Source organism: Myiozetetes cayanensis, unplaced genomic scaffold, assembly GCF_022539395.1.
Source record: "Myiozetetes cayanensis isolate MyiCay16 unplaced genomic scaffold, myiCay2020 scf1, whole genome shotgun sequence".
Classification (NCBI taxonomy): domain Eukaryota; kingdom Metazoa; phylum Chordata; class Aves; order Passeriformes; family Tyrannidae; genus Myiozetetes; species Myiozetetes cayanensis.
In genome coordinates, this window is record NW_026086604.1 from 2,412,492 (window position 1) to 2,439,592 (window position 27,101).

General features: G+C 52.6%; 1 protein-coding gene across 6 annotated transcripts in view; it reads left to right on the forward strand.

The window, feature by feature from the left end:
- The window catches only part of PTP4A3 (protein tyrosine phosphatase 4A3), a 42,531-nt gene extending 22,735 nt beyond the window's left edge, over positions 1-19,796 (forward strand). For 3 of the 6 annotated variants that reach the window (XM_050310867.1, XM_050310888.1, XM_050310881.1), the window contains exons 2-6: positions 8,804-9,626; positions 10,982-11,074; positions 14,233-14,363; positions 14,602-14,676; positions 15,160-19,796. In XM_050310867.1, coding sequence (XP_050166824.1) covers positions 9,522-9,626; positions 10,982-11,074; positions 14,233-14,363; positions 14,602-14,676; positions 15,160-15,277 — 522 coding nt within the window. In that variant the 5' untranslated portion in view covers positions 8,804-9,521 and the 3' untranslated portion in view covers positions 15,278-19,796. Of the gene's footprint in view, positions 1-1,628; positions 7,501-8,035; positions 9,627-10,981; positions 11,075-14,232; positions 14,364-14,601; positions 14,677-15,159 lie in introns of those variants that run through there. The other 3 variants (XM_050310859.1, XM_050310874.1, XR_007628341.1) reach the window with 3 other exon arrangements.
- Positions 19,797-27,101: the final 7,305 nt, after the last annotated feature.

The window sequence follows — 27,101 nt, forward strand, 5'->3', positions numbered from 1 at the left end:
CATTTCCAGGGGCTTTGAGCTTCAGGAGCTCCATAGCTGGAAACTGGCCTCAAGTTGACCACAGGAAGTTCAGGTTGGATATTAGGAAAAAGTTCTTCACTGAAAGAATGGCTAAGAATTGGAACAGCACCATCTCAGGAAGTGTTCAAAAATCAAGCAGACATGTCACTCTGTGATATAGTTTGGTGGACATGGTGGTATTTGGTCAAAGGTTGGGTTTGATGATCTTGGAAGTCTTTTCCAGCCTGAGTGATTCTGCAGTTCTGTGATTCTAGTTTGCAGACTCTGAGCAATCTGAGCTCTGCATTGCCTTCAAAGCAATGCTTGATTCTCGCTTCTCCTCCTTCCAGTTTGGTGCCCCATCTGCCCTGTGGACAGGGTGTGAATTGGGCTCAGGATGTGGGGCAGTGCTTTACACACCAGGCAGGCTCTGCAGAGCAAGTGGAGACACTGATGTCCCACCAGCAAGAACAGCTGCAGCTTTCAGCATTTCATCCCCTTTGATCTTCTATTTGAAAGAAAAAACCACCTTTATTTGCTCTGCAAGCTCCCATGGGTGGGGGTCAGCTCTTGGCACGGCGTCCCTTGGCTCCGGGTTTTTGCGCAAGGGCGGCAGGTCCAAAGGATTTTGTCCCTGTTGCTGGGGGTGGCTGGGTGCAGGAGAGTGGGAGAGGGTGCAGGATCAGGCCATGCCACAGTCATGCATCCAAAACTAGCAGCTCAGAGGTACCCACCTTTGTCCCTAGGGCTTTGCTGGCGTGTGGCTTTTGCAGAGCAGTCACCCTGTGGAAGCTAGGGAGCTGTGCTGTGGCTTTTTTGCTGGAGCTAAGGAGTTTTCTGGAAGAAGGTTGCAGGGAAAATCATCTCTGCAGGACCTGGGCTCAGGGGAATGAGCCAGGAGGGCAGTGTGCTGGGGATCTGCAGCAAGGCAGGCCACTACCAGATCTTGCTGCATCCCCACCCAGACTGTTTTCCCATCTCCCTCTGCTTGCTCCATGGCTTTTAATTGTCCTGGCTGACACCCGTCATGTTTTCCCCCCAGACGGTGTCTCTCTATATTATTAGTAGCCCTGAGAGGACACTTCCATACAGCATCTCTGTCCCATTCTGCTGGAAAAGGGACATCCCTGAAAGGGCTGTTTCAAGTGATAGTTTCTTATGTTAAGGTCAGGGCTAGTGAGGATGAGGAGCCAACCCAGGGTTTTCCATGCAGGATGGTGTCTGCCTTCAGAAGTGCTTTGGTGTCCACCACAACGAGGGAGAGGGCCAGTGGCATTGCCACCCCACAGCAGCCTGTCCTGATATGTGTGACCCTGTCTCCATGGGGTGAAATGTGCAGACCAAATAGTGCAGAGGAAGAGTGAGATGGTCTGGGAGGACAACTCCTTAAGAGCACAGGGTCTGGATGGTGGAGGAAGCTCAGTGACTCACAAACTCCACCTAAAACCTGGTGGCACTGACCTGGAAGAGAGGCTTTTCTCCAGAGCACGACTTTTCCAGATAATGCTGGCTGTGGTTGGACACCACCAGAGACGATGCGTCCATGGGGTTTATCACGGGCAGAGCATGTTCTGTCCCACATTGCATCCCCAGCATGTCATGGAGCAATATTTCAACACTGTCTGCAGGTCAAAATCCACCTACTGGGTAGACTGAGTCCCCTGGAGCCACCTTTCTTCATCAGCAGATGTCCATCAAAGCCACCGCGGTCCATCAGCACTGGGGGGTTGTGCAAGGGACACCGATGACGCAGACAGGGCCACGGTGGCCTTTGGTCAGGGCTGCTGCTGACCTGAGGAGGAGGTAGGACCAGGTGGTGTGGGTACATCTTCCCATCAGAATGTCCCCACTGAGCGGGGACACGCCAGATAGCAAAGTTCAGGTCTGGTGGAACACAGAGAGTTTGAAGACCAGGAGCCAAAATACTGGTGTTGGGATAAACAGTGGAAAATGCTAAATGCAGGCTGCATTTCTCCCAAAAACAGCCACCCCAGCACAGGGTCAAGTTGTACTTCTGAGGGGAGGTCATGGCAGCCCCTCCGTGCCCTCCCCAGCAGGGTGCTGCTGCCTGTTGACCCTGAAAGAGGCATCGTTCTGCCCCCACCCCCAAATTTTGCCACTCAGACATGTGCCATGAGTACTAAATTAACTCAAAATGCTGTTGGAAACCACAAGAAAAGATGAGCAGGTGTTCAACCACACCAGATATTCGGGGGGGGAGAGACAAGGGGCAGTGACAGTTGTTGTGGGGGACAACTGGGGTCAGCTTGGCCCCCTGTGTGTGTTTTGGGACAAGGATGCTGCTTTGGGATTCTTTTCTTTCCAAGGATGCTCTTGGGCAAGGCAGGAATCCTGGAAATGCCCAGTCAGATGCAGAATTGGTTTTTTTTAATCCTTGATTCCTCTGGCCAGAAGAAATCTCTGAAGGATGGGGGGGAGCTGGCCCCAGTATTTGGGGTGCCTGACTTCCCTATGCATCAAGCGCCAGAGCATGGGGACTGTCTGTCCCCAAATGACTGAGCCTTTCACCCCCCCCACCAAAAAACCCTCCAGGGCACACCCTCTGCAGATTTGGGAAGCAGCCAGCCCCAAGCCTCTTATTACTTTTCCCTGTGGAGTTGGCCTCTCTTCCACCCCCTCTTTTATTTCTTTTTTTTCTTTTTTTTTTTCCTCTTTTTCCCTTCAAATCCAAGCCAGGAAAAGCCTCTGAGTTGGCACCGAGCTCCTCGTAGCTGCTGAGGAAGGTGATGGAGGGGATCTCCCGTATCAGAAAACCAAGATCTCACTGCAAGCAATACCACTGCCTGTTGCCCAGGAGTCATCTGCTACCAAGGACAGGGTGGGAGGGCTGTGTTCAGCTGGGGGCATTCCTTTCACCCCCCCCAGTGCTGAAGGTTTGGTGCCTTTCTGAGGTTTTTATGATCTTCTGGTGGCTGGATCTCTCCTGGTACAAGGAGTTAGGTTAAAAAAAGCCATGCATGGAGACTGCAAGTTGGAGGTGTATGGGGTCTGCATGTGAGGGGAAAAGCTGAAATTCCAGCTAAGGAGCTGTTGAAGGGATGCCTGGAGCACGTTATGTTTCCTCTGGGGCATTGCCTCACAAGCTCTGGACAGGAGATGCAACCCTGACACCAGTGGCATCACAGGAATCCTCCATGTCAGCACAGGGTCTGTGTCCCATCGGGGCTGTGTGCCGGCACCAAAGTGGGTGAGAGGCAAAAACAACTACCAAAGGACCTTTACAGGCACTTTCCACACTGTGCCTCAGCCTCAGGTGCAAATAAAAGATAAGAAAGGGTCGATCATGTTACCAGGGCCTCCGGTGCATTCCCAGCTTGCACAGTGCCGGGAAGACTGTGCTCTTCTTTTTATCAGTCTGGCTGGCTCGCTACCTCAGCTTCCCGGTTCCTCCCCCTTTCCTGGGCTCCAGAGTGCCTGCTGCTTGCAAATCTCCACACCAGCACCATGCTGGCACCTTTCCCTGCTGCCTGAATACTACCAAACTACTCAAATCCAACCGGAGCTATAAAGTCAGGAGCTGTACAGCTCTCTTCTGCAAAATCACGTGTCAGCCATCACTTACCACCAAAAAGGAGGAAGATGCATGAGCTGGTTTATCTTGCAGGTGTGTTTTTGGTGGGCTGCCTCTCCCTCTGCAGTTTTAACCCTCCTTGCTGCTTTGCTCAGAAAACATCACCTGCAGCAAAAGAAACAACAAAAAAACCAACAAGCCCTTGGAGAGAAAACCCCACGATGGTTCCCCAGGCAGATGGTGCCGGGCGCTGCTCCACTCCTGTGGAGCAGATGCCACACATCCACCACAGTACCCAGCACTGCTTTTCTGGGCCATCCCTCTGTGCTCTGTCCAGCTCTGCACCTGGAGCGGGACGTGCCGGTGGCCGCTGACGCCTCTGCCCCCAGATGCGGCTCCTGTGGGGGTTTTGTTTCCGTCACTCTCCTCCCGGACCTTTCCTGTTTCCTTCCGTGCAGATGCGACCAGAGGAAATCTCAGCGCCTTGGCTTTCCTCCGGCTGTGTCCCAGCTGCGGTCACAGGCTGGGAACAGCACTGTGGCTCTCTGCGTCCTGGGACCTGTCCTCCCTGGCAGTGATGGCAGTGGTGGCAGTGGTGATGCTGCTGGCAGTGGCAGCAGTGGTAGTGCTGGTGGCGGTGGTGACACTGGTGGGAGTTTGGTCGCAGTGGTAACAGTGGTGGTGCTGATCTCTTGGTGTGCAGCCAAGCCCCACAGACCTGGTGCTCATGGTCACACATACCAGTGGCAGCAGTCCTGTGCAGAACTGCTACGTGGTAATAACTGGGACTGCTCAGAAACTTGCATTCAGTTTTCAAGGGGCTGGAAGTGCTTGTTGCAGACATGGGATTGGGAGCAGGGAGAGCAGGACTTGATCAGCCTCAAGGGGAAAGGGCTGGTTGATGTCTTGCTACATGGGCTGGAACCAGGAGAGAGGTCAAGGAAATGCTGCACAGATGGGTGCTTTGTTGTATTTCTCTGAAGGTGAACTTTGAATGGGGGATGTGCTCACTCGGAGACAGCTATATTTACTTACGGGTGAGATACACATTGTTTGGGTGAGCAAAAGCCTTTGTTCCAAGTCCCACTGCTAAAGGCCACGTGGAGTGACAATTTGGCTCTGCAAAGCTTCCTTTTCCTTTGCTTGGGGAGTTGCTGTGTTTAGGAAAACCTGACTCCAGCAGCTGCATCCCACTACCCCGGGTACCAGCAGCACAGCCTTCAGGTCTGGCATCTGCTCACCGCTCCAGCCAAGCTCTTCCATTAACTGTGTGAAGAAGACCTGACCTTTATTTTACATCCAGTTGCCGTGAGGAAGAGCAGCCTCATCCCTGCTGTTGCAGGGTCTGTCCCTGGACAGCTGGGGCAAGGCCAAGACATGTGTGTAATGGAACTGCCACACTGCAAAGGAGTATTTCAGAGACCCCTGTGATCCCCTCTGATTTGGGGTGTGAGACAAGGAGGTGATGGCTCAGTGGTCCCCACCTCCAGAGCAGCATCCTTCCTTGCTCTCTTGTCACATCGAAGTGCATTCACTGGATCCTCACCGGGCTCTTGGCTACCCAGGTTCTTGTGGAAGAACCAGAAGCCTCCACAGTCCTGGTGAAAAAAGAATCATAGAATCACTAAGGCTGAAGAAGACCTGAGATCACTGAGGCCAACCACTAACCCAGCACTGCCAGGCCCACCACTAATTGCCACATCCATGTACCTTTTGATCATTCCGGGGATGGTGATTCCACCACTTCCCTGGGCAGCCAAATCAAGTGCATGACCAGCCTTTCATTGAAGAAATTTTTCCTAATATCCAATTTAAAGCTCCCCTGGCACAACTTGAGGCTGTTTCTTCTTGTCCTGTGACTTTGTTACTTGGGAGACTGACCCCCACCTGGCTACAGCCTCCTTTCCTCAGGCTTCCCACTGATGGGTGTGTGAGCCTGACAGGCCAGTGCTGCACTGCTGAGCGTCCTCATCCAGGGCTTGCTCACTGTGTCCTCACATGCTTCCTCTGGATCCCCCATAGCGCTCAAATCAGAAGGATTTATGTTCACTTGGCAGGATATTAATATTAGCTGAAATTCCCTTTTCCACATTGTTCTGCCATGGTTAATACAGAGATCAGGGCCTCAGCCTGTAGCGCCGGGGATGATTTGCGATTGAACATCCATTAGGGATTTATGGGCTTCGGGGCTGAATTGCTGGGACATGCGAGTGCCAAAATACTTGAAACGCTTCCACTGGAGAGAGGAGACCTTGTGGGAAAGGAGCACTGGCTGTTCCCGTACGCAGGCGGTTCCCACTGAGCCTCCGTTACTGGCAGCGAGCACACCCAAGCCAGCAAAATACTGTGTGGGATCCGGAGCGCCGATGGAGCATGAGCTGCGTGTTGGATGATGGCAGGGAGTGAGCCACTGCTCCTGGTGGACATTGGTGCTCACGGCGGGTCCCAGTCCCACGGGTTGGTCAGCGTGTGGGATCAATCCAGGACACTGTTAAACATGGGCACAGTTCATATTAATGTGTCTCTGCAGCCGGTTAAAACGAGGTATGAGGTTGTTTGGAGGGAGAACTTGCTGCTTCTGCGTGTGTACCTCTGGTGTAGTGTGTCAAATGTGAAGGGGCAGAAGGCAAGATATCATTAAACACAGTGGAAGCTGGAAGAGCCGAGAGCCAAGGGCTTTAAAAGGAAAAGCAAAAGATCCTCGAGTCCTTTGTTTCAGAGAAGCTGGGTTGTTTGCAAGGGGATGATCTGGGGCTATACCTGCTTTGCATCAGCTCTTCCCTTTGAGCAGGCACCTGTGGCTGCCCATCCCTCCTGCCTCCCATCCCTTTGAAGGGTTTTAACCTCTGTTTTCCCTTAAGTGAAAAAGATGAACCTTGCTGAGGGGTTTGCCAGCAGGTTTTCCTTGGGAATCATTCACTCACTGGGCGGCTGGTTCTTCTCATGGCTGTGCTGGCCCAGAGCTCAGCAGCTGGGCCTGTAGGAGCCACACAGCCAAAACCAGCCCAAAATCACCCTCCAGAAATACCATATGAAGTCTTATCCAGTCATGGTGAGATCATCTCAGGGGGAAGAAGATCCCACAAACAAAGTGATGGGTGGGATCATCACTGGAAAAGCATGTCGAGCACCAGGGGGAGAGCAGGTTTCCCAGCCCATCTTGCAGGATCATTTGCAAAGTTTGAGCAAAGATTCCAGCTGCTGTGGTCCAGCTGGGGAGGTGGGGAGGGTCAGCTACTTTGGGAGTTTTGGTATTGTCTGCACTGAATCACACCTAAAATGCTGCTGGGAGGCAGGTCCTGCCTTGCTCCCATCCCTCAGCCAAGCTTCCTGCCTCCATCAGCTGCTAAAATCTGATTTCCTCAGTGGGAACTGGAAATTTGCCCCCACCCCAGAATATCCCACTAATCCTGCTGCAGCCCAAGTATGTTTTGAACTTTGCAGGAATATCCCTGCAGGGCTCTGGAGTGGCATTACCCCATTTTTTATGGAGGAAAAAAAATTAGGAGTGATGGAACATGGTTGATGGGAAAAGTCCATGATTTTACCAGCCAGACTGGGCACATTCAGCAGAGCAGCCCTGCATCCTCTAAATCCTCACCTGGCTTTTTTTCCCCCTTTGCTGTTTGGCTTTTTCATTCCTGGGTGCCACTGGAGAAGCAGGAGCTGGCAAGCAGGTTGTAACTGCTGCTCAGGCATGGAGGAGCCCGTTGTCAGCACCCAGGTGCTGTGATGAGCTGGTCAGTGCTCAGCTCACCTCCCTGATCTCGCGTGTCTCATTACATCAGAGTGAAAAAAATCCGGAGGGGAAAGTTTCTGTCTGCTGGGGCATCATGAGAAGAGGTGAGGGGGTGCCTGCTGGCCTGGCTCGTGTTACTTATGTGCTTATGTTCTATTTTGAGGCTCTGGCCACGCGACTCTAAGCAGCCTCTGACTGGGGGAAGGACCAGCTTCAAAACAAGAGTCCGGTGGTTAACGACTGGGTTTCCCTCAGCTCTGAGTGGGGCTGGCAGAGCCCTCACCTGCACTCTAAACCCATCATCTCTTGGATTTTGGCATTTCCACAGTGGGAATTGATTTTTTTTTTTTTTTTTGATTCTTCCCATTGCCATCCTTGAAGGCAAAGATGCCACAGGTACAGAGCTGGGGTACTTTATAGGGAGCGATGTGCCGGCAGTATGGGGATGCGGATAAGCAAGCAGGGAGACACATCCACCACTAAAACCAGTGAAATCATACACATGTGACCCCCTCCTCTGCCCCCCCTCCCCAAGAAAGCTCATTTGCAGGCGGCTTAGTTCTCCTAAGAGCATTAGAGGTGCATTTGGTGGACATGAGCCGCCAGAGCAGCACCGGGAGCATGTGGCCGATTAGGGGCAGCAGCAGCTGGTTTCGGGCACAGCGTGCATTTGGGGTGGAAGTACTCACTGTGCTTTTCAGGGACACAAAGGTGAGATCTGGGGGGACAGGGTGGGTGTCAGGGGGTCGGCTTGCGTGGCTCGGGTGCTTCAGTCCTCCAGTGGGTGCAAATGTTGGGTGGCATAGGAGAGAGAACAAGCCCTTCCCTGCCATGTGCTTTTCCCTTCTGCCTAACTGGGAGTTACCCCCTCCAGCTTTCCAGTGCCATTTCAGCTTTTCAATGATATTTCAGTTTTATCTTTTAATACCACCTCGCTTTCTAATCTGTGATCTTCTGCAAAGATGAGGATGAACGAGGCTGGTGAAAGGACCGGAGCACAAGCCCTGTGAGGAGCGGCTGAGGGAGCTGGGGTTGTTTAGCCTGGAGAAGAGGAGGCTCAGGGGAGACCTTATTGCTTTCTCCAACTACCTGAAAGAAGGTTGTAGCATGGTGGGGGTCAGTCTCTTCTCCCAGGCAACCAGCAATAGGGCAGGAGGGCACAGTCTTAAGCTATGCCAGGGCAGGTTTGGGTTGGACGTTAGGAAGAAATTCTTTACAGGAAGAGCGATCAGACATTGGAATGGGCTGCCCAGGGAGGTGGTGGATTCACTGTCTATCCCTGGAGGTGTTTAAGAAGAGTCTGAATGTGGCACTTAGTGCCATGGTGTAGTTGAGAAGGTGGTGTTGGGTCAGAGGCTGGACTTGATGATTTCAGAGGTCTTTTCCAACCTAGCTGATTCTGTGATTCTGCGATCCAGGATGCTGGTACAGGTTGTGGCAGGTGATGGTGCCTTCAGAGGCACCCACACAGAGCAGGGGCTTCCTTGAGGAGCACACTCTCACTCTGGTGTTTCCCTTTCCCTACCCTGCAGCCTCGCTCCCTGCTGGGATTTATGGAGGTGCTGAGGAGCAGCTGTGATCCCCGGAGCCCCCGGCAGTGCTCCCCGTGAAGCAGCGCCCGGCCCGCCCTCACCTCGTCCCGCCCGGCATCCCGACCCTCCGACCCAACCATTCACGGCTCCCGTGCATGGATCGCCCCAGCGAGGCACCGCTGCCGGACGCCGCCGACGCCGCCCCGTAGGCTCCCGGCCCCCCGTGCCGCCCCCAAGTACTCCACATACCCCGATGGGGTAACGTGACGGGGGCCACCCTCCCGCCACCACCACCCCCCCATATGCAGAGGCCTTTCTAGAGCGCCCGGGAGCACGCGGCACTGGAGGCGGCGGCCGCTCGCCATTGCACACACACACGCTGAGGACACCGACACTACAGCAAAGGGATTTTTTTTTTTTTTTAATTATTATTATCATTAATATTATTTTTTTTTTCCTGCCTGGCTTTTTTGCCCTCCCCCTCCAGGGAGGGGGCTTGCGGTGTGTCAGGAAGCCGGCGCGCTCCCAGGAGCTGGGATTATTTGCACAACGTCTGTATATTGAGTTCTCGATCCTGTTTTATTTTTATTTTTGAAGCGCTGAAGGGTTGCAGGGGAGGGGGGGGATTGTTTTTTTTTTTTTGCCCCTCCACGCCACACTTTTCTTGGGCTTGTCCCCCGCCGCTGTCAGCAGCACCTCACCCTCCCCTTGTCCCACCATGGCCCGGATGAACCGCCCTGCACCGGTGGAGGTCTGCTACAAAAACATGAGGTTCCTCATCACCCACAACCCCACCAATGCCACACTCAACACCTTCTTGGAGGTAAGGAGGGGAGGCTGGAACAGGGGACTGGGGTCCAGCTGCACCTTTTGGGGCTAAAAGCTGATGCTGAGATGCAACCAGGATCAATCCTGTGTAGATGAGGCAGCAGTAAATCCCCTTTGGTACCACGGCCTCTGGTGGCATCCTGAGGCAGTGGGTATAATCCCTGCCAGCTCTTTGAGGTGGGATGTTTTGGAGGACGCCAGGTGTAATCTTTGGGCACTGTAGAGATAGAGAAGAGTTTCCCCATTCCTGTTGCGTCCCCTGCCAAGTCCACCAGGACATCATGTCACGGGGCTTTGCAGTGATGCACGTAGATAGATGCACACACACAATCCCCAGCATCTCCCAGCACCTCAATAATGAATTTTCATCCCAAATATCCCAGTGCATTTCCGGTGCCCAGAGTGTGTTGGGTGGTGCTGGAGGGTTTGGTGTTGCATGAGCCAGCAATGGTGCCCTGCCTGGAAGTGCAGCATCTATGTGAGTGCCACCACCTCAGAGAGCCACAGGAAGGTGGTTGTGGTTTGGGGACAGCCACACCATACCCTGCACACTGCAGGGACCACACCAGTGGGAAGGGAGAAAAATTCCCCTTTCCTCCAGCCTCTCAGATTTTTGGCTGAGCTGCCGAGCGCGCGGGGGGTTCAGCACGGTCTGGTGAGCTCAGACGGGGAACAAAGCGGGTGGATCACCGACGGGGATGATCTCATGGTGCAAGGTCGGTACACCGGCACGTAATCCGGGGGCAATCCTTGTGCCGGGCAAAAAGCCATGCTGGAAACAGCCCAAATCCCACGCCTGAGCCTGCAGCGTGTTGGAGTGATGATGGGATACGGCAGCGAGGCTGGGAAGGAGGCCCTGAGCCATCTGGGAGATGCTGAGCACGGTCTGTGGGGTGTCCTACAACCCCCCCACCCACCTCCCACCTGCATTTCTGCCATTTCTGCAGCAGGAGTATGACCTCACCGGGCACAAATAATTCCTCCTTCAGGGAACTTGCACCCATGTTGGGGATGTTTCTTTGCCTGGGGTGTGAAGTCTCTGCTGGTGTGGCTGTCAGGGCTTAAAAATAAATTGCCCCATTGGCACTCGTGACTCCAGGGAGTCACGAAGGTGCTGGTTGAAAATCCTACTGTGGCCACGTGAGTTTGCTGCCCTGGGATTTCATGTTTCCTTGTGCCTCCCAGGCTGGATGAACCACAGGGGGTTTACTCCAGGGTCCAGAGATGGGGCATGGTACTTTAAGGTCCGTAGTTGTCTGCGTGGTCATAGCAGGGCTGGGATATATTGGGGTTAACTGGGGTGCAGCTGGCAGGGTTTATTCAGACCTCTCCTTCTCCCTCCCTCCCCAGGACCTGAAGAAATACGGTGCCACCACGGTTGTGCGAGTGTGTGAAGTGACCTATGACAAGACCCCCCTGGAGAAGGACGGCATCACCGTCATGGTAGGTGGGCAGCAGGATGGTGCTTAAACATCTCATCCCTCGAGGCTGCCGAACACCCTGAGAGACCAAAGCAGCATCACGCTCGCCCAGGAGCAGAGTTTGAAGCCCAGCTGAGCCGAGATGAGGCTGGTGCTTTAAAAAAAGAAGCACTGCCCACGCACCCGAAACTGTGACTCATCCGGCTGAGTCGGCAGCTGCCTTCCCTGCCTGTTGCTCGGGCTCCAAAGCATCCAGGGATGGGAGCGCCTGATCCCACGTGGAAGATGCGCGTGGTTCCCATTACCCCCGGCGTTATCTTATCCTGGGGGGTGGTGTGAGGGCTCTCTGCTCTCCCAGCAGCCGGCTGGTGCAGCTGGGGGGATGAAAGGGAGCAGGCAGCAAGCTGGGAAAAGGCAGAGCAGGCAGCTGCCTGGGCTGCATCTTGGCTGATAAGTAATTGGAGATGATGTCAGGCATGATTGCCCTGCCAGGGAGTTCAGCTCCAGCTGGAAAGTGAGGCTCTGCTCATTATTTAGGGAAGGGTTTGGAAGTGCCTCATGTCTCCTGGGGTGGTCCACTCTGTTTAGGTCCTCTTTATATAGCTCTCTCTGCATAATCTATATGCTAGAGAGAGTAAGCTATATCCTAGACTCTCAGGGATATATATCTCAGGTGGATTATCCTACATCTCTCTAGATACAAATCCTGCAGATACAGATGCCTCTAGACATAGATGCAGTATCTCTATAGAAGATCCCTTAAAAAGATAGCTGTATCTTACTTACAGAATTCATATGTTGGAGATCATATCTGCTCACTTACACACCAAATTCTGCCTTTTACCCCATTTCTAACTGGAGTCCTCCAGTCTGAGTTTCTATATCTAGGATATATGTACCTCTCCACATCTCTTACACAGAGATATATCTGTATCTAGGATATGTTTTATACAGGGAGTTAGAGAAACTTTATAAGACACTGTATAGAAACTATATATATATTATATATCAAAGTTTCTATAACCATATAGAAACCGTATAAGGCATATCATATAGAGAGATATCTATATCCTAGCTATTTATAGCTAGATGTATCTATGTAGCTACAGATATATCTTTATATTTAACTATATCACATATATCTATATATATATATTTGAGATATGTTTATCTTGGTATATACATTTTTGGTGTATCTATATATAATTTTTTTATATATGTATCTCAGTATATATATTTGACATATATATATCTATATATATTGGAAGACAAGAATTATGAGGACAGTTGAGGGAGCAGAGGGTGTTTAGCCTGAAGAAAAGGAGGCTCAGGAGAGACCATCTCACTCTCTATAATACCCTGAAAGGATGTTTCTGCTGGCTGGGGGCCTGTCTCTTCTCCTCGGCAACAAGCAATAGGAGAAGAGGAAATGGCCTGCAGTTGCACCAGGGGAGGTTTTAAATTGGATTTTAGGAAAAATTTATTCACTGAAAGGCTTGTCAACCATTGGAAGAAGCTGCCCAGGGAAGTGGTGGAGTCACCATCCCTGGAGGGATTTAAGAGATGTAGATGTGGCACTTAGGGACATGGTTTAGGGGTGGACTTGGCAGTGCTGGATTAATGGTTGGAACTGATGATCTCAGAGGGCTTTTCCAACCTTAATGATTCTATGATTCTGTATTTAGACTATGCCTGTATATCTCATCCCTTTCTTCTGGTAGAGCACAAGCCAGCTGAGGCCTGACTGCTGTAGTGTGCCTGGGTGCCAGCACCCACAGCCACAGTGACCCCACATGTACAGGGGTCCTGTCCCAGACACACTCCCTGGGTGTTTTGGATGCTTCCTGTGCTTTTAGCTCCTCCATGTGCCACAGGGAATCCTGGGCAGCTTCCAAAACTGGTGGCAGTCACCAAGTTGTGCCCGAAATGATGGAGCAGGTCAAGAGCAGGCCACAAAAATGACCAGAGGGCAGGAGCACCTCTGCTATGGAGACAGGGTGAGAGAGCTGGGAGTGTTCAGCCTGGAGATGAGAAGGCTCCAGGGAGACCTTAGAGCACCTTCCACTGCCTAAAGGGGCTGCACGAGAGCTGGAGAGGGACTTCTGACAAGGATGTTGAGTGACAGGACAAGAGAGAACAGCTTTAAACTGACAGAGGGCAGGTTTAGATTAGACACAAGGAAAGAACTTTTTATCATGGGGGTGATGAGGCACTGGCACAGGTTGCCCAGAGAAGTGATGGGTGCTCCATTCCTGGAAGCGTTCAAGACCAAGTTGGATGGAACTTCGAACAACCTGGTCTAAGTGGAAGGTGTCCCTGCCCATGGCAGGAGGTTGGATGAGGTGATGTTTGAAGGTCCCTTCCAACCCAAGCCGTTCCATCACACAGTGATTTTGTGGTGTGTTGTGTCCTCCCCAGTGCAAGCCTGGTGTCCTGCTCTCATGGCTGAAGTGGTGCTTTCCTGGCACTGTGGGGAGGAGGTGGCCTTACAGGACAGGCACAGGCTGTGCAGGGTGGGCTGGCTCAGGCATTACAATACCCTGAAGCCCAGCATGTTCCTGTCCTAGCAAATCCCAGCAAGAAATCACATTATCTGTTCAAACAATTAAATGAAGCAGCTTATTTTGCCATCTCACACCAAGGATGACTTCAGCACAGCAACTGACTCACTCCTGAAAAACTAGGATTAGGGCTCCAGGCCTCCCACCTTTCAGGGCTCACCAAGTCCTTCAGGAGATGCTACCTTGCCTGTCCCTCTCCCAGTGCTGCATAGCTAGTGGCCATGCTCCTTCCGCCAGATCTTATTTTGGGGAGAGAAATCCCCATTTTGGGACACTTGGTTCTATCTACTTCCTCATCAAGCTCCAGTTTTGAGCCCCTGCAGGTTAAGGATGAAGCTCGGAAGAAGATGGGCTTTTTTTTTTTTTTTGGCCCTTAAAAGCCTTTCCTGGCGTTTTTTTCCCGAAGGATGATGTTTAAATGGACTTGTATGGCCTCAGACCCTGAGCTAATAATGCAGCCAGGGAGTTCCTATGCCTGGATGGTGCCACAGAGCCCCGCAGAGCTGTGCTGTGAGCCCGGTTCCTGACGCACTCATCCAAGGGCCCAAACACCATCACCCTGAGTAAAAACAACCCCTGAAAGTCTTAACAGTGTTTCTCTCTTCACCTGACCTTGCAGGATTGGCCCTTTGATGATGGAGCACCTCCTCCCAGTAAGATAGTGGAAGACTGGCTCAACTTGCTGAAGACCAAGTTCTGCGAGGACCCCGGGTGCTGCGTGGCCGTGCACTGTGTGGCCGGGCTGGGGCGGTGAGTCTGAGCCCAGCACCCCTCCTGCCACCCCACCCGTGCAGAGAGGAGAGGGAAAAACCATGCCTGCCCTCCTCCTTCCCTTCCCCAGTCCCCTTTGAGCAGAGTTTTGTGAAACCTTAATGGGAATAGGTGTTGGAATACAGGGCGGGATCTGCTGCCTGAGCTTCTCCTTGGGCTTTAAATGATGGGATGTCAACGTGGCTGAGGAGTGACCACCACTGCCTTTGCCTTTCAGTGCTCCTGTCCTTGTTGCACTGGCCTTGATCGAGAGCGGGATGAAGTATGAGGATGCCATCCAGTTCATCCGACAGTAAGTCATGTGGTGTTCCAGTGCTGGGGGAGGAAACAGCCCCTCTCTGAGAGAACAGAGAGATCTGATGTGTCCCAGGGGTTTTTTGGGTTTTTTGTTTTTCTCTTCTTTCGGGGGAAGAAAAAGGAGGTGTTTGCTTTGAGCACTCTGTGCCTTTGGATCAGGGCTGCAGGAGGCTGGGGCAGCAGCTGGGAGCATCCCCGGGGGGCTTTTGGCAGTCACCCCACCTCTGCCCCACGTGTTTCCTCCCCAGCTCTCCATAGGAGTCTCTCCATTGTCCTGAGACTTCCAGGGCGGATGAAGAGAGAAAAGCTGCTGGGGGCAGTGCCTGTTCTCCATCCTTGAAGGATGCACGTGCGCTCAGCCTCCAAAATCCCTTCCTGCTCCGGGCAGGGGGAGTTCAGCACCCTGACAGGGGTGGTTTGGGACCAGGAGGTCTCCTGCCACCCCGCTGACCTTGCTGGCCCTTCTCTGTCCCCGCAGGAAGCGCAGAGGAGCCATCAACAGCAAGCAGCTGACGTACTTGGAAAAATACCGACCAAAGCAGAGACTCCGATTTAAGGACCCTCACAACCACAAGAACAAATGCTGCATCATGTAACCTCAATGACCTCTTGCCAAAACCCGTGCACACAGACACCCCGGGCACTCGCACACACCCCACCCCGTCACCCCCTCGCCCAGCCCTGCGCTCCCACCGCCACTGCCAGGGCTGCAGTGGGGGGACATGGAGCATCACCAGTGTGTTCCAGCACCCACAGCACAGCCCCAGGAAAGGCTGTTCTCTCCAGCTGCAGCCCCGAGGAAGGAAGGCAGCGCTGCCCATTGACTCTTGGCGTTAGCAGGCAATGAGCTGGTGCGACGGTTCTTCATCACCTTCCTCCTCCTCCCTCTCCCCTCCCCGTTGCACTGAGAGGGGCAGGACGAAGGGTGCTTGGTTTGGGGTGATGCAGGCAGGGCTGTGACAGCTTAGAAGGGGTGGGAGGGGGCAGGAGGGCCAGAACACCCCTGGAAAATCTCTTTCCCACCTCCTTCCTATAAATAAGGGCTGCAGCAGCGAGGATGGAGTTGGGGATGGCGTGGTGGCCTCGGGGGAAGGTGGTGATGGCAGGGAGAGGTGACAGGTTCTTAGCTCAGTGATCCCCTTGTTTTCACGGGAAGGGCTGAGCTAAGACCCCCAGCACCGTTCCCCTTCTCCTGGCTCCTCTGCCACTTCACCATCCCCCTGTTGCCTCAGTGGCAGCTGGGATGATGCAGATGCGGCTCGCTGGGAGTTTGCTGCAGCGAGGGCAGAGCCACTGGGGACCTCGGGGACCGTGTCAGGGCTTTGAAGCACCAGCTTTGCCAGGATCAATGCAGGATCAGCACTGAATCCACCAAAGTGTTGGATGCACTTACAGCTTCCAAATTCAGTGCACAGGGCAATGGGTTCTCTGCTGTCGTGTCCCCATCCCTGAGTCGTGGTGCAAACCCCAGTGCTGGGAGCGATGCCGTGGGGACACAATGTGCAGCTCAGGGCACATCCATGTCCTCCACCACTGGCCAAGGGGCTGGGCTGCGTCCTTCCTAGGGGATTTGGGGTGTTCCTGGCAAGAGCACATCACCAAATTTTGCACCTGCCTTTTCCATATCTGTAACGAGGCGCCTGACACCCCGAATTCCCCCAGCATGTGCCCTGGTGGGGTGGACTCAGAGCTACCCCTTAGCTGGGACATTCAACATCTCTCAACTTTCTGCCTTTGAACGCTTGCAGCAGCTGGAGCAGTGGGCACACAGGGGGTGTGGGGTTTTTTTTTCCTTTTAACAAGGATAAAAAGAAATTTGCTAATTAAAGGAAAAAAAAAAACTTTAAAAAATACCCTGTTTGTCTTCCGCACGTCCTCTGGCCTTTCTTTCTCCCATCGCTGCCCAGTGGAGCCCAGGAGGTGACCCATGGTCCCCCAGACTGATCTCCAGCACCAGGTCCTAGCTGGCTGCCACCCACTGTCACCAGGGCACATATGGGGCCAAGTGGAAGCTCCAGGTATCCCTTGGACTTGGTGCTGCTCACCCTCAGCTGCAGAGGAGCCCAGTTGCTGGGCAAGGAGGGCTGATCATCCACCTTGTGTGGTTTTAGGCTGCCCAGCTTGTGATGCCTTCAGTGCCCTGTGTTGGGTATCTCCAAAGGTTTGTGTGCCTTCCGAAATGTAGATATCCAGAGATGTTTGCTTCAGAGGGTTCATCCCTTGGGAAAGGTGGTGAGGAAGGCTGGTGAGACACCTGCAGTACCTGCAGAAGGGTAGGGAATGGCTTTGTACCATGATGTGGGTGGGCAGAGGTGTTTGTAGCAGTTTCCAGCACCGCTTCTCCTGTCCTGATGGGAGCCAGCCCCGCTGCACTTCAGGGATGGCCATCCCATGGGATAGGCTGTGGTGCCAAGTGAGGTGGGGACCCTCCACACGTGGTTCTGGAGTTGTCATGTCACACACCTTAGGCCTGTCCAAGCCTCCACATTGTGGGACAGCCCTTAGTCCCTTGAGTTTTCACCTGCCTTGTTCCAGGCTATTGGTTCCCCTGACTTGTGGAGAGGGCAGCAATGGCTGAAGGGTGTGTGTTTGTTGGGAAAAGTGAGAAACTGAGCTGATGAGAAGGCCTGACTCTGTATTAGAGCACTCTGTTGGACAGGTCACCATTCCCTTCCTGCCCAAGTCTGTCCTGCTGCTAAAATAGGTGCTGCTTCATCCCCAGGGACATGTAGGAGGTAGCTTGGCATTACAACAGGGATAGCCCCTATCCCTCCTAGCCAGGAAGCCTCTCAATCCCATGTCCTTCCTTGTGGGAACCATTGCTTTCTAGGCTTGGAGATGCAGTTTTCTTCACCCATGCCTGTGGGAGCATCACATGGAACGTTGCCCAGGGCAAGTGGTCCAGGGATTCGTCCACAATGCCTATGAGTGGAGTCAGGCCGGGGATGGAAGGGCTTGAATTCAGCCTCCTTTGGCCACTCCTGAGCAAGAGTTCACTCAGACCTCATCTTGGTGGGCTGTTCTGGGGGAAACACGAGGAGGACAGGCTTTGCTTTATGTAGCATCAAACCAATCACCTTAAAAATTGGGAGCTTCAAGCAGTCCTTGACCTGGTACAATCCATGTGGCCAAACCCTGAGCGCCTCTGGCTGGCAGAGTGGCACCTTGATGCTTCTCAGTCTATGAATCATGGCAAAAAAAAACCAAAATCATGCTGCTTTAATTGTCCTCATTTTTTTCTTTTTTTTCTTTTTTTTTTTATGGGTATCTTCCCCCTCCCATCCTGCAATGTGCTGTCACCTCCCTGTGTGCTGCTCCATGAACAGAACACCTTGGCAGCCCAGGAGCTCCTGTCCTTGCCTGGAGGGCTGAATCCAAGGTTTCTCTGGGTTGGACTGCAAAATATTGGGGATTTTTTTTTGTTATTGACGTGGGCTCCTTCCTCTGAGAAACTTCCAGCTCCTCAATGTTTCAGCCTAGGGTGCTTTAGAAAAGGGGAAATTAGGTGATCTTCCAAGGGGGATTTGGGTTAGAAATCTCAAAGAAGAACCCAAGACAAAAGTCTTGAGACAGTTGGGCAAGAGGGAAGGTTGAAGCTCAGTAGACACAGCAGCAGAGTGAGGCTAAGCAACCAAGGGCTCATGGCTTGGTCGTGGGGTCTCTCCTTGTATGTTAATCCTTGTTTCACCTTAGATGCCAAGATGTTGAAAGGAGAACCTTAAAAATCTGATGTGCTTGCCAACTCTGTTATTGCTGCTTGTTTCCATTGTGTCCTGGCAGATGTCACAGGGAACAGACACCCCACGGCTTTGGCTACAAACCAGCCACCTCATCCTGCCCTTCTCTGAAGAAACAAAGGCTCAAATTGGGTTTTATACCTCCTCACACCTATCCACCCTCTCACCCCCTCCATGTAAAGCCACTGTCCTTCCTTAATTTACAGGGACAGGGCTCCAGACCCAAGAGATGGCAAAGCCGAGATGCCCCAAGCATCGAAAGAAGAGATTTTGCGCTTTACCCAGCAATCTAGTCGTGGCTGAACCTTGTGTGTGGGGATAAATCTGAGCAGGAATTCCTGGTTGTGTCCTCTCACACGTGTGCTCTTCCATGTCCCTTCTGTTCTTCATTTTCCGGTAGCATGGAGCACGTGGAGGAGGTGGTGGTGGGAAGACAGGCAATGTGGCCATCATAGATGTCCAGCTCTTTATTAAGAGAGTTCTGTTGACACATATTTGAAGACTTTGCATTTGTAAATTCATGGTATGAGTCTTGCAATCAGGCTGACACTGTGGTGCTTGGGCTGGGAGCTTTGGATGAGGAGGTTTATGAGGAACAGATTTCCTGAGAAAGCAGAGAGTCTTCTTGCTCTATCCACAATAGAACGAGTCCTTTTTTTTTTTTTCATTGGATTTGTTTGGTTTTTATTAGTCCCAGTGGGAAAGCACACAGGGAGATTCGTGACTTCCATGCAGTTTCCAAGGTCTTACATCTTCATTGCTTCCAGCACGCTAGGTAGGTGCAGTTTGGCGGGTGGGTTTGGATGGGATACTGTCTGGTGGGAGAAAGATGTGGCTGGTTTCTTAGCAGTGGGGGGATCCTGGGCCAGCTGTGGTCCTGCTCACAGGCTCTAGCAGACATTCCCGGGAAGGGGGGCATTCCACCGAGCTCGGCTTCCCTTCAGAGGATGATCTCCCAATGAATTCTCCCCTTCCCTGCTGTTCCTTTTTGTTCAACAAAGAGCTGCATATTTTCCTTTTTAACCCCCTGGGCAATCATAGTAGTATGTAGATCAAGCCCAGATGACTTTTTTTTTTGTTGTTGGTTTTGTTGGTTTTTTTTTTTGGTCTGAGCCATAGCTAAATTATTATACCCAACGCTTTTTGTATCAGATGGCATCACTTTGAATATGCAGATGAGGTATAGCATCTTGACACTTTATAACCTTTTTAAAAAGAAACTTGTCTGTTTACTTAACGTCTTGTGTAAAAAGGAAAAAAAAAAGAAAACAATGTATGCCTTCAGTAATCACTTTTTTGTTGTTGTTTTTTGAGTTTTATGAAATTACGGTGGTTACACTCCAGCAGCGAAATAAAAAAGCGTTCACTGTTTTGTACATCCCTGTGTGCCTGGTGCTGCTGACGGGAGTTATCAGGATGTGGGAGGCAAAGGCAGAGCCAGACTGTGGATAAAGGTGGAAGTGCATGGGGGGGTTGTTCAGGCTGGAGAAGAGAAGGTTCCAGGAAGACCTTGGAGCACCTTCCAGTAACTAAAGGGAATACAAGAGAGCTGGAGAAAGACTTTTGCAAGGGCCTGGAGTGACAGGATAAGGGAGAGTGCCTTCAAACTGTCAGAGGGTAGGTTTAAATTAGATAATAGGAAGAAATTCTTCCCTGGGAGGGTGGTGAGGCCCTGGCACAGGTTGCCCAGAGAAGCTGTGGATGGCCCATCCCTGGAAGTGTCCAAGGCCAGGTTGGACAGGACTTGGAGCAACCTGGGCTAGTGGAAGGTGTCCCTGCCCATGGCAGGAGGGTTGGAATGAGATGATCTTGAAGGTCGCTTCCAACCCAAACCATTCTGTGATTCTGTATCCAGTAGAGCATGGCCCAGCCTTGGCTGGACACCCGGGAGTACACCCAGAGGAGACATTCCTCACACTCTACCTGATTTGGTCAGTGCTTCACCACTGGCACAGACCACCCATCAGACACGAAATCAGGCTTTGCTCATAAAATCAAATGGGTTTTTAACTCTGCCCCCCATGACTAAGGAAGGCAAAGACCAGTCCTCATGGCGGCTGAGAAGACGGATCTTATGTGAACAGGCTGGTAAGCAAGGAAAGCTGACACAAATTGTATGATTTCCCAAGTCATTACACACAGCTGGATGGGAGAAGGGGGAGGAAACTCTCCTTGTGCTGCTGTAGGCTCAGGAAGGCTTTTAAGCCAGATGCCAGCTTGGAAGAGGGTAGAATTGAAGCGGGGTGGCAGGGTGGGGTGGCCCGAGCTGTCCTTGGATTCCCCCAGCAATTCCCAAGTGCTCGGTGAGGCAGATCTTTATCTCCTCTCAAGCTTTGAACCACACAGCTGCAAGGGGCACTGCCTCTGCCGTTGTGCAAGAAGCAACTGGGCCTTCAATCAGCCTAATTGCTGCCTCACCTCTCCGCCAGGAGGGCCAGGGGGGACTGCTGAACACGGCGTGTGCGCTGGAGAAACACCCACCCGCGCTCCTGCCTGTACACGCTGTCTCCTACCTCCTGCATTCCTCCTCGCTCTCCGTCACCGAACAACGTGCACCCCTTTGCAGGCCACATCCCAGCTCTCCACGTTAGGCTGCTGCCACTCCATGCACAGATTCCTGCCCTGCCTAAGTCCATAAAGTTGGGGGTTTATGGAAAGGTCTAAGTTGGCCACTCATGGGTGCTGGGACCTGCCCAGAGAAGCTGTGGGTGCCCCATCCCTGGAAGTGTTCAAGGCCAGGTTGGATGGGGTTTTGAGCAACCTGGTCTGGTGGGAGGAGTCCCTGCCCATGGCAGGGGGTTGGAACAAGATGATCTTTAAGGTCCCTTCCATCCCAAACCATTCTATGATTCTATTCTACAATTCTATGATCTCTTCCCAACTGGTGCCATGGCCCACAGTGCCTTAACCCATTCTCAGCAGAAGATGTTGGTACTTGCAAGCCCCATCACAGCCCCCTATTGCAATGCTTTCAATCCTTCCAACACCAATATCAGTGAGATCCCCCCAGCTCTAGGTGGGTGTCTCCACTGTGGTCTCATCCTGACTCCATCACCAGTCATCAGAGATCAAGAGACAACACTCCTGAGTTGATTCAGGAGGGACTGATCTCATCCAGGCATGGACACTTCTTCCAGAGCTCCACCACCACAGAGGGACCCCAGACTTCTCAGCTCACACAGAGACATCTAAAGCCTTGAGACATGACCCGTGGCTCACAGCCCACTCTGCCATTTTACTAACCCACCTGAGCAATCCAGCTCTCCACAGAGCTGTGGAAGCAGAGGTTGCAGGGTCTCAGTAAAGTCTGGACAAGCCACAGTCCGGGGTCATGAGACTGGATAAAAAATTGCTTTCTGTGGGCCACCTTGCTCCTTGTTCACTGTGCTGAGCCATGGTGAAACATTTTCCTGCTTGTTTTGGACTGCTACTGGCTGTCATAGCCAACTCTGGTTCTCCTTGAGCACAGCGTGGCTCTCATCGCTGCTCCCATCAACCTGCTTGGGATCAGCCCTTTGCCAACACCTCCACCTGAGGACATCCTGCTGCCTGAAGGGTCTTCCAGCATCCCTCTGTGCCCAGGGAGTCTTGCACCATCACCTGTGCAGGGGTGAAGGTCTCACCCCTCCCCAGGACCTGGGGATTCCGTGGATCTGGGCACGAGGCACAGGGAGGTGGGAGGTTCTGCCCTGCTTCGTGCTGAGGTATCTGGAAACTCCCATGCTCGTAGGGATGAAAATGTAGGGCGCCACTTGGGCTGGGAAGAAAATTAAAATGTTTGCAACAAATACAGCTGAAAAGTCAAGTGGGGCATTAGGCACTGCCTGGCAAAGGCACGGGAACGCCGATCGCCGGGGGTGGGTTTTGCCCTGGGAGCTTTCCCTGGGAACAGAACAAGGAGGGGAAGGAGAAACTCAGTCCTGATTCACGGGACCATCTCCACTGCTCAGAAAGGGCGTCCTGCAGATTCCCTGCTCCGCACCATGGCCACAGCAAGGAGCAGTGCTGCCCTGTCTGAGCTGCCGGCCTTGCAGGACCTCCGGGCAGAATCTGTTCTGGCCGGGAGAGAGCAAACATTCGAGTGGCAGGAGGGGAAGAGGCTTGCAGGGAGCCTGGAAAGGGCTGAGTCACTCGCTGTCGGCGTCAGCAACCGAGGATAAAGCGTGACTGCCAAACAGCCACCTGGAGCTTCGTCAGCTCATCCTTAAAAAAAGAAAAAAAAAAAAAAAAAAAGAAGGACTCGAATGCCAGCTTCTCCCGCATCCCACTGGAGAGCTGAATGTGCCGCACGCAGCCGGGGAGCTCCCCGCACAGGGGAAAAAGCAGTGGCTGGCTGTGGAAAATGCCCTTCCCTGGCTGCAGGTGCCGGTTTGTGTTGCAACATCTGCCTTGGGGCTCGCAGAGCAGAGGAGGCTGCGCCGCTCCCCCCACAGCAGCCGGGCAGCCTCCAGGGACGAGTCACGGCCAAGCCGGGGCTCGGTCCAAGGACCGGGGGCGGGAGATGATTAGAGACCTGACGGCTCGGCGCTGGGAGAAGCGCGATGCAAGAGCTGCCCCCGCCTCGCAGAGATAACTGCGGCTGACTTCAGCCAGGCACTGACTCACCTAAGCCGGGGCATCTCGTCTGGATATCAGGTGGAGGCAGGGAGAAGCGATGCATTTAAATGAGCTTTGATCTTTAAAGCAAACAACGCCGGCTTGTTTTGCAGCGCTCAGGCAGCCGTGGGTGACAGGGAAGGACGGCCAGGCTGGTTTTGGGGGGCCCCGTTCAAGGCTCAAGTTTTTAGTGGATGGATGCTCAGCGCTCAGATTAAGGGCTGTGATAAAGGGCTGTCGTGAAAACTCACCTGGTGCTGCCAAATCCCAGGGCTGAACATCCTGGGGCTCTGTCTGGGCTGCAAATCTGCCAGGCTGAGGGAGACAGCACAGCTGGGTAATGCAGAGAGACACATGTCTGTAACTACCCCAGCTGTAGCCAAGTGACACATCTGGGAAGCAAAGTCTAATCCTTCTGGTTGCAGCTCCCCAGTTTGTTCTGTCTCCATCCTGGGAATATTTCAGGATAAAGCTGTAAGCAACTGGGCTTACCCCCATAGCTGCCCTGCTTTGAGCAGGAGAACTCCTGAGGTCCCTTCCAGACTGAATTATCCCATAGTCCTGTGATGATCCCAGAGAAGAAAGAGGGCACCTTATAGCTCATAGGGTGCAAAACTGGGTCACTGAAAGAGAATCCAGAGAGATACTTCCCTCGGGGCATGTACCTTCTCCCGACACTGCACCTGTCTCCTCCAGCTCCTTCTGTCACAGTTATGGTGTCCATAGCTGCCAAGAGGGAATTTTGTCCAGACTGCCTGCTCCCCACACACAGGACTCACCATCCTCTCTCTGAGGTGTGGGCACCAGAGCTGCATATTGTACCCAGTTTCAGAGAATCATGGGAAAGAGTAGTCAAGTCAAGCACTGGAACAGGCAGCCCAGGAAAATGCTGGAATCACCATTAGTGGAGGTATTTAAAAGATGGGTAGATGTGGTATTTGGGGACACGGTTTAGTGGTGAATATGCTGATACTGGGTTAGTGGTTGGACTCGATGATCTTAGAGACCTTTTCCAACCTTCATGATTCTCTGATTCTCTGATTTTATTTAATGTCTTCATACTAAGAGGGACTGACTGGTCCTTGTGGGTGTCTGTCTTTTCCCACATCATTTTTCTCCCCTCCCAGCTTCCTTAGGAGCAATTCCACCTTTATTTCCAGCTCACTAGTGGAGAAGGCTGCACGGCTTTGGGCCAAGGATTTTCCACTGTAGAAACAGATCCAGGCCCCAGCGATTCCCCACTGATCACCACTCTCTGCGATCTGTCAGACAGCCAACTCTTAGCTCATTTAACACATGCTCTACTGATGTGTGGTGCTTTTTTTCCCCCACTGGAATGCCACGCTGTACAAATCTAATATTTACAAGGATGTTGCATATGCAGTTATGTTTATGGACCAACCTTGGGGTCTAAAGGAATGAAGTCAAGTTGGTACAACAAGATCCTTTCCAGAAAACCACATGGACTGGCATTTTTTTACATTTCTGTTCTTTATGCTTTCTGTTCTTATGCTTATGATCCTGATTCAGATTTTAGATCAGACTGTTTTTGTTAACAATCAGCCTGTTATTATTAGCCTGACATCACTCCTAGACATGTCTGGCCCACAAAGGCAGCAGAGCTGCTCAGCAGGCTCCTGAGGCTTAGCACCACGTTTGCAGGGGTACCAGAGACCAGGAGATGTTGGGCCCATGCATCAGGGCCTTTGCACCTCCCTCCCAGGGAATTGAGCTCTAGGCTTGCTTGGGTTGAGCCTGAAGCAGCCGCTCTACATCCAAGAACCAGTTTCCTTATTTTGTTTTTAGGAAACTCAAGTAGAAGACAGATATAATGGTGGCATCTAAACTCAGGGAGTGCTCACTGCGTCTCCATGCACGGTGGCCAAGCAGAGGAGATGGTTATGTGGAGTCTGGCAGGATGCACCAAGTGAGACCTTAACTCACCTCTCTGAGCTGTTGGAGAGGCACAGCCACAGTGACCCTGAAAAACCCTTCCTGTGGGACAGCAGTGTGCTGTGGTCCTTGACCCTCAGGCTGTGGGACAGCAGGGATCAGGCAGGGTGTGATTATAGAATCACAGAATCATAAAGGTTGGAAAAGACCTCCAAGATCAGCGAGTCCAACCATTAACCCAACACCACAGTGTCCACCACTAAACCATGTCTCCAGGTACCACATTTACATGGCTTTTGAACACTTCCAGGGATGGTGATTCCACCACTTCCCTGGGCAGTTTATTCCAGTGTCTGATCACCCTTTCTCTGAAGGGTGCACAGCTATAGGGTGCACAACTTTAGGAGGCTGTCCCTGCCCTGAAAAGATTAGGAAGTAACAGCACTATTTCTAAAACATCAAACCTACCCAAAATCAAGGGTGAAACAGCTGATCTGTTGAGACCACTGAATCACACCATCAAACCCCTTGTGCCCATTTCCATGGGGACCCTCCTGTTGACTCATCCCAAGGCTCTGCCTGGGGCTGTTTGTTCTCATTTAATTCCAAGAGTGCAGCTTCCTCCATAACGTGTGCTTCAATTCCTGATCTGCCGGGTCCCCTGAAAACCCCTGAAACTTCAGAGTGAAAAAGAAGTTGCCTCGGGGAAGATGATTTGGATTTCAGACCATCCAGATCCTGGTGCCCAGTTCCACCTCTCCCTCTCCCTGAACTCATACCCACCTCAGCCTCTCCTCTCGCAGCCTGTGCTCGAGAAAAATCATTTCCACACTAAAAAACCCCGCCAGGCAAAGAATCAGCCGCCCACCCGTGCTCTCAGCCTGCCACCGGCGTAGAGAATCCCCGTCCTTAAGGACACAGCCTTGAACAAAAGCCAGGGAAGTAAAAAAAAACAAAACAAGCTCCTCTGCAGCCTGACCTTTTATTGTCTGTGCGGGGCTGCCAAACCAAACGGCGCTGCGGGTCCTTCCCGCTCCCTGTATCCCGTCTGAGGTTCCTCCCCTCCCTCTGCTCCTGCAGTCCCAGCCCTGAGTGTGTCATCGGTGCTTCCCAGGAGTGAGGAAGACAATGGGGGGATCCTCGGGGTGGTGTGGGCGGCTTCCTCTGCCTCCATCAAAGGAGGTCCTGGGGATTGGCTCAGCGCAGGGTGGGATCCGCAGTTCCTGGCAGATGGAGCAGGGAGCGAAGGTGGAAAAGCATCTGCAGCCTTGTGGGCTTGGCAGCGTTAGAGGGACCGGAGGGGACACATCAGGTTCAAATAATTTTCTCCCCTTCGGGGCCCACACAAGACACTTCAGGAGAAAAAAAAAATATATTAAAAAGAAAATATAATCTCCCTGTGAGTGCCTGGTGCCGGCTGCCAGAAGGAACGCTCGGCTCAGGGCTGTGCTTGCCCCAGCAGAGCCTGCCTGGCTTTTGCTGCCCCTCACATTTCCCCTGCAGCCCCCGGCTCAGCTCGAACTCCTGAGGACACGAGCGGAGCTGGAGCATCCGAGGGCCCTTTGCTGGTCCGTGGGGAGCTGTGCCCTCCCTGCCTGCGAGCCACACAGCCAGGGCTTGTCCACATCACACGGAGCCGGCTGCCTCTCATTAGCAGTGGGTGATAAATCCAGGGGGGAGATGACAACCCAGCAGGATGGATTCAAGAGTCCTTCCCTTTCAGTTCTCTTCCTCCCATCACACACAGACAGGCTTGCCTGGTCCCATCATCTGCTGTGGCAAGAAGCCATTCCCCCTGGGTGGGGAATGAACCCTAACAAATGGAGCATCTGCTCTGTGCTTTTTGCTTCTGTTGGAAAGCAGAGGTTGTCCTGGCCTCCCTGTCCTGCTGGAGGTGGAAAGAGATGCCATGAGGTCTCTGCTGTTAGACCATGGAGGGCTTCAGCCACATTTTCCAGCATGGACTCGCAGTGACAACTGGACTGGGACTCTGCATCAAACACCACTGTGGTTTGGTAGACAGGATGGGAGAGAAACCACCTGGTATCATGGTTTGCTGCAGTGTCAGTGTCCCCTCCTGCAAACAGGGCTGTTGCAGAGGCGATTTACAGAAAGGAGTGTTTTGCTATGGAAAGCCAGGAGTGGGGGTGCCCAACCATCCACCCCTCCACAAGCCTGGATACATCACAGGAAT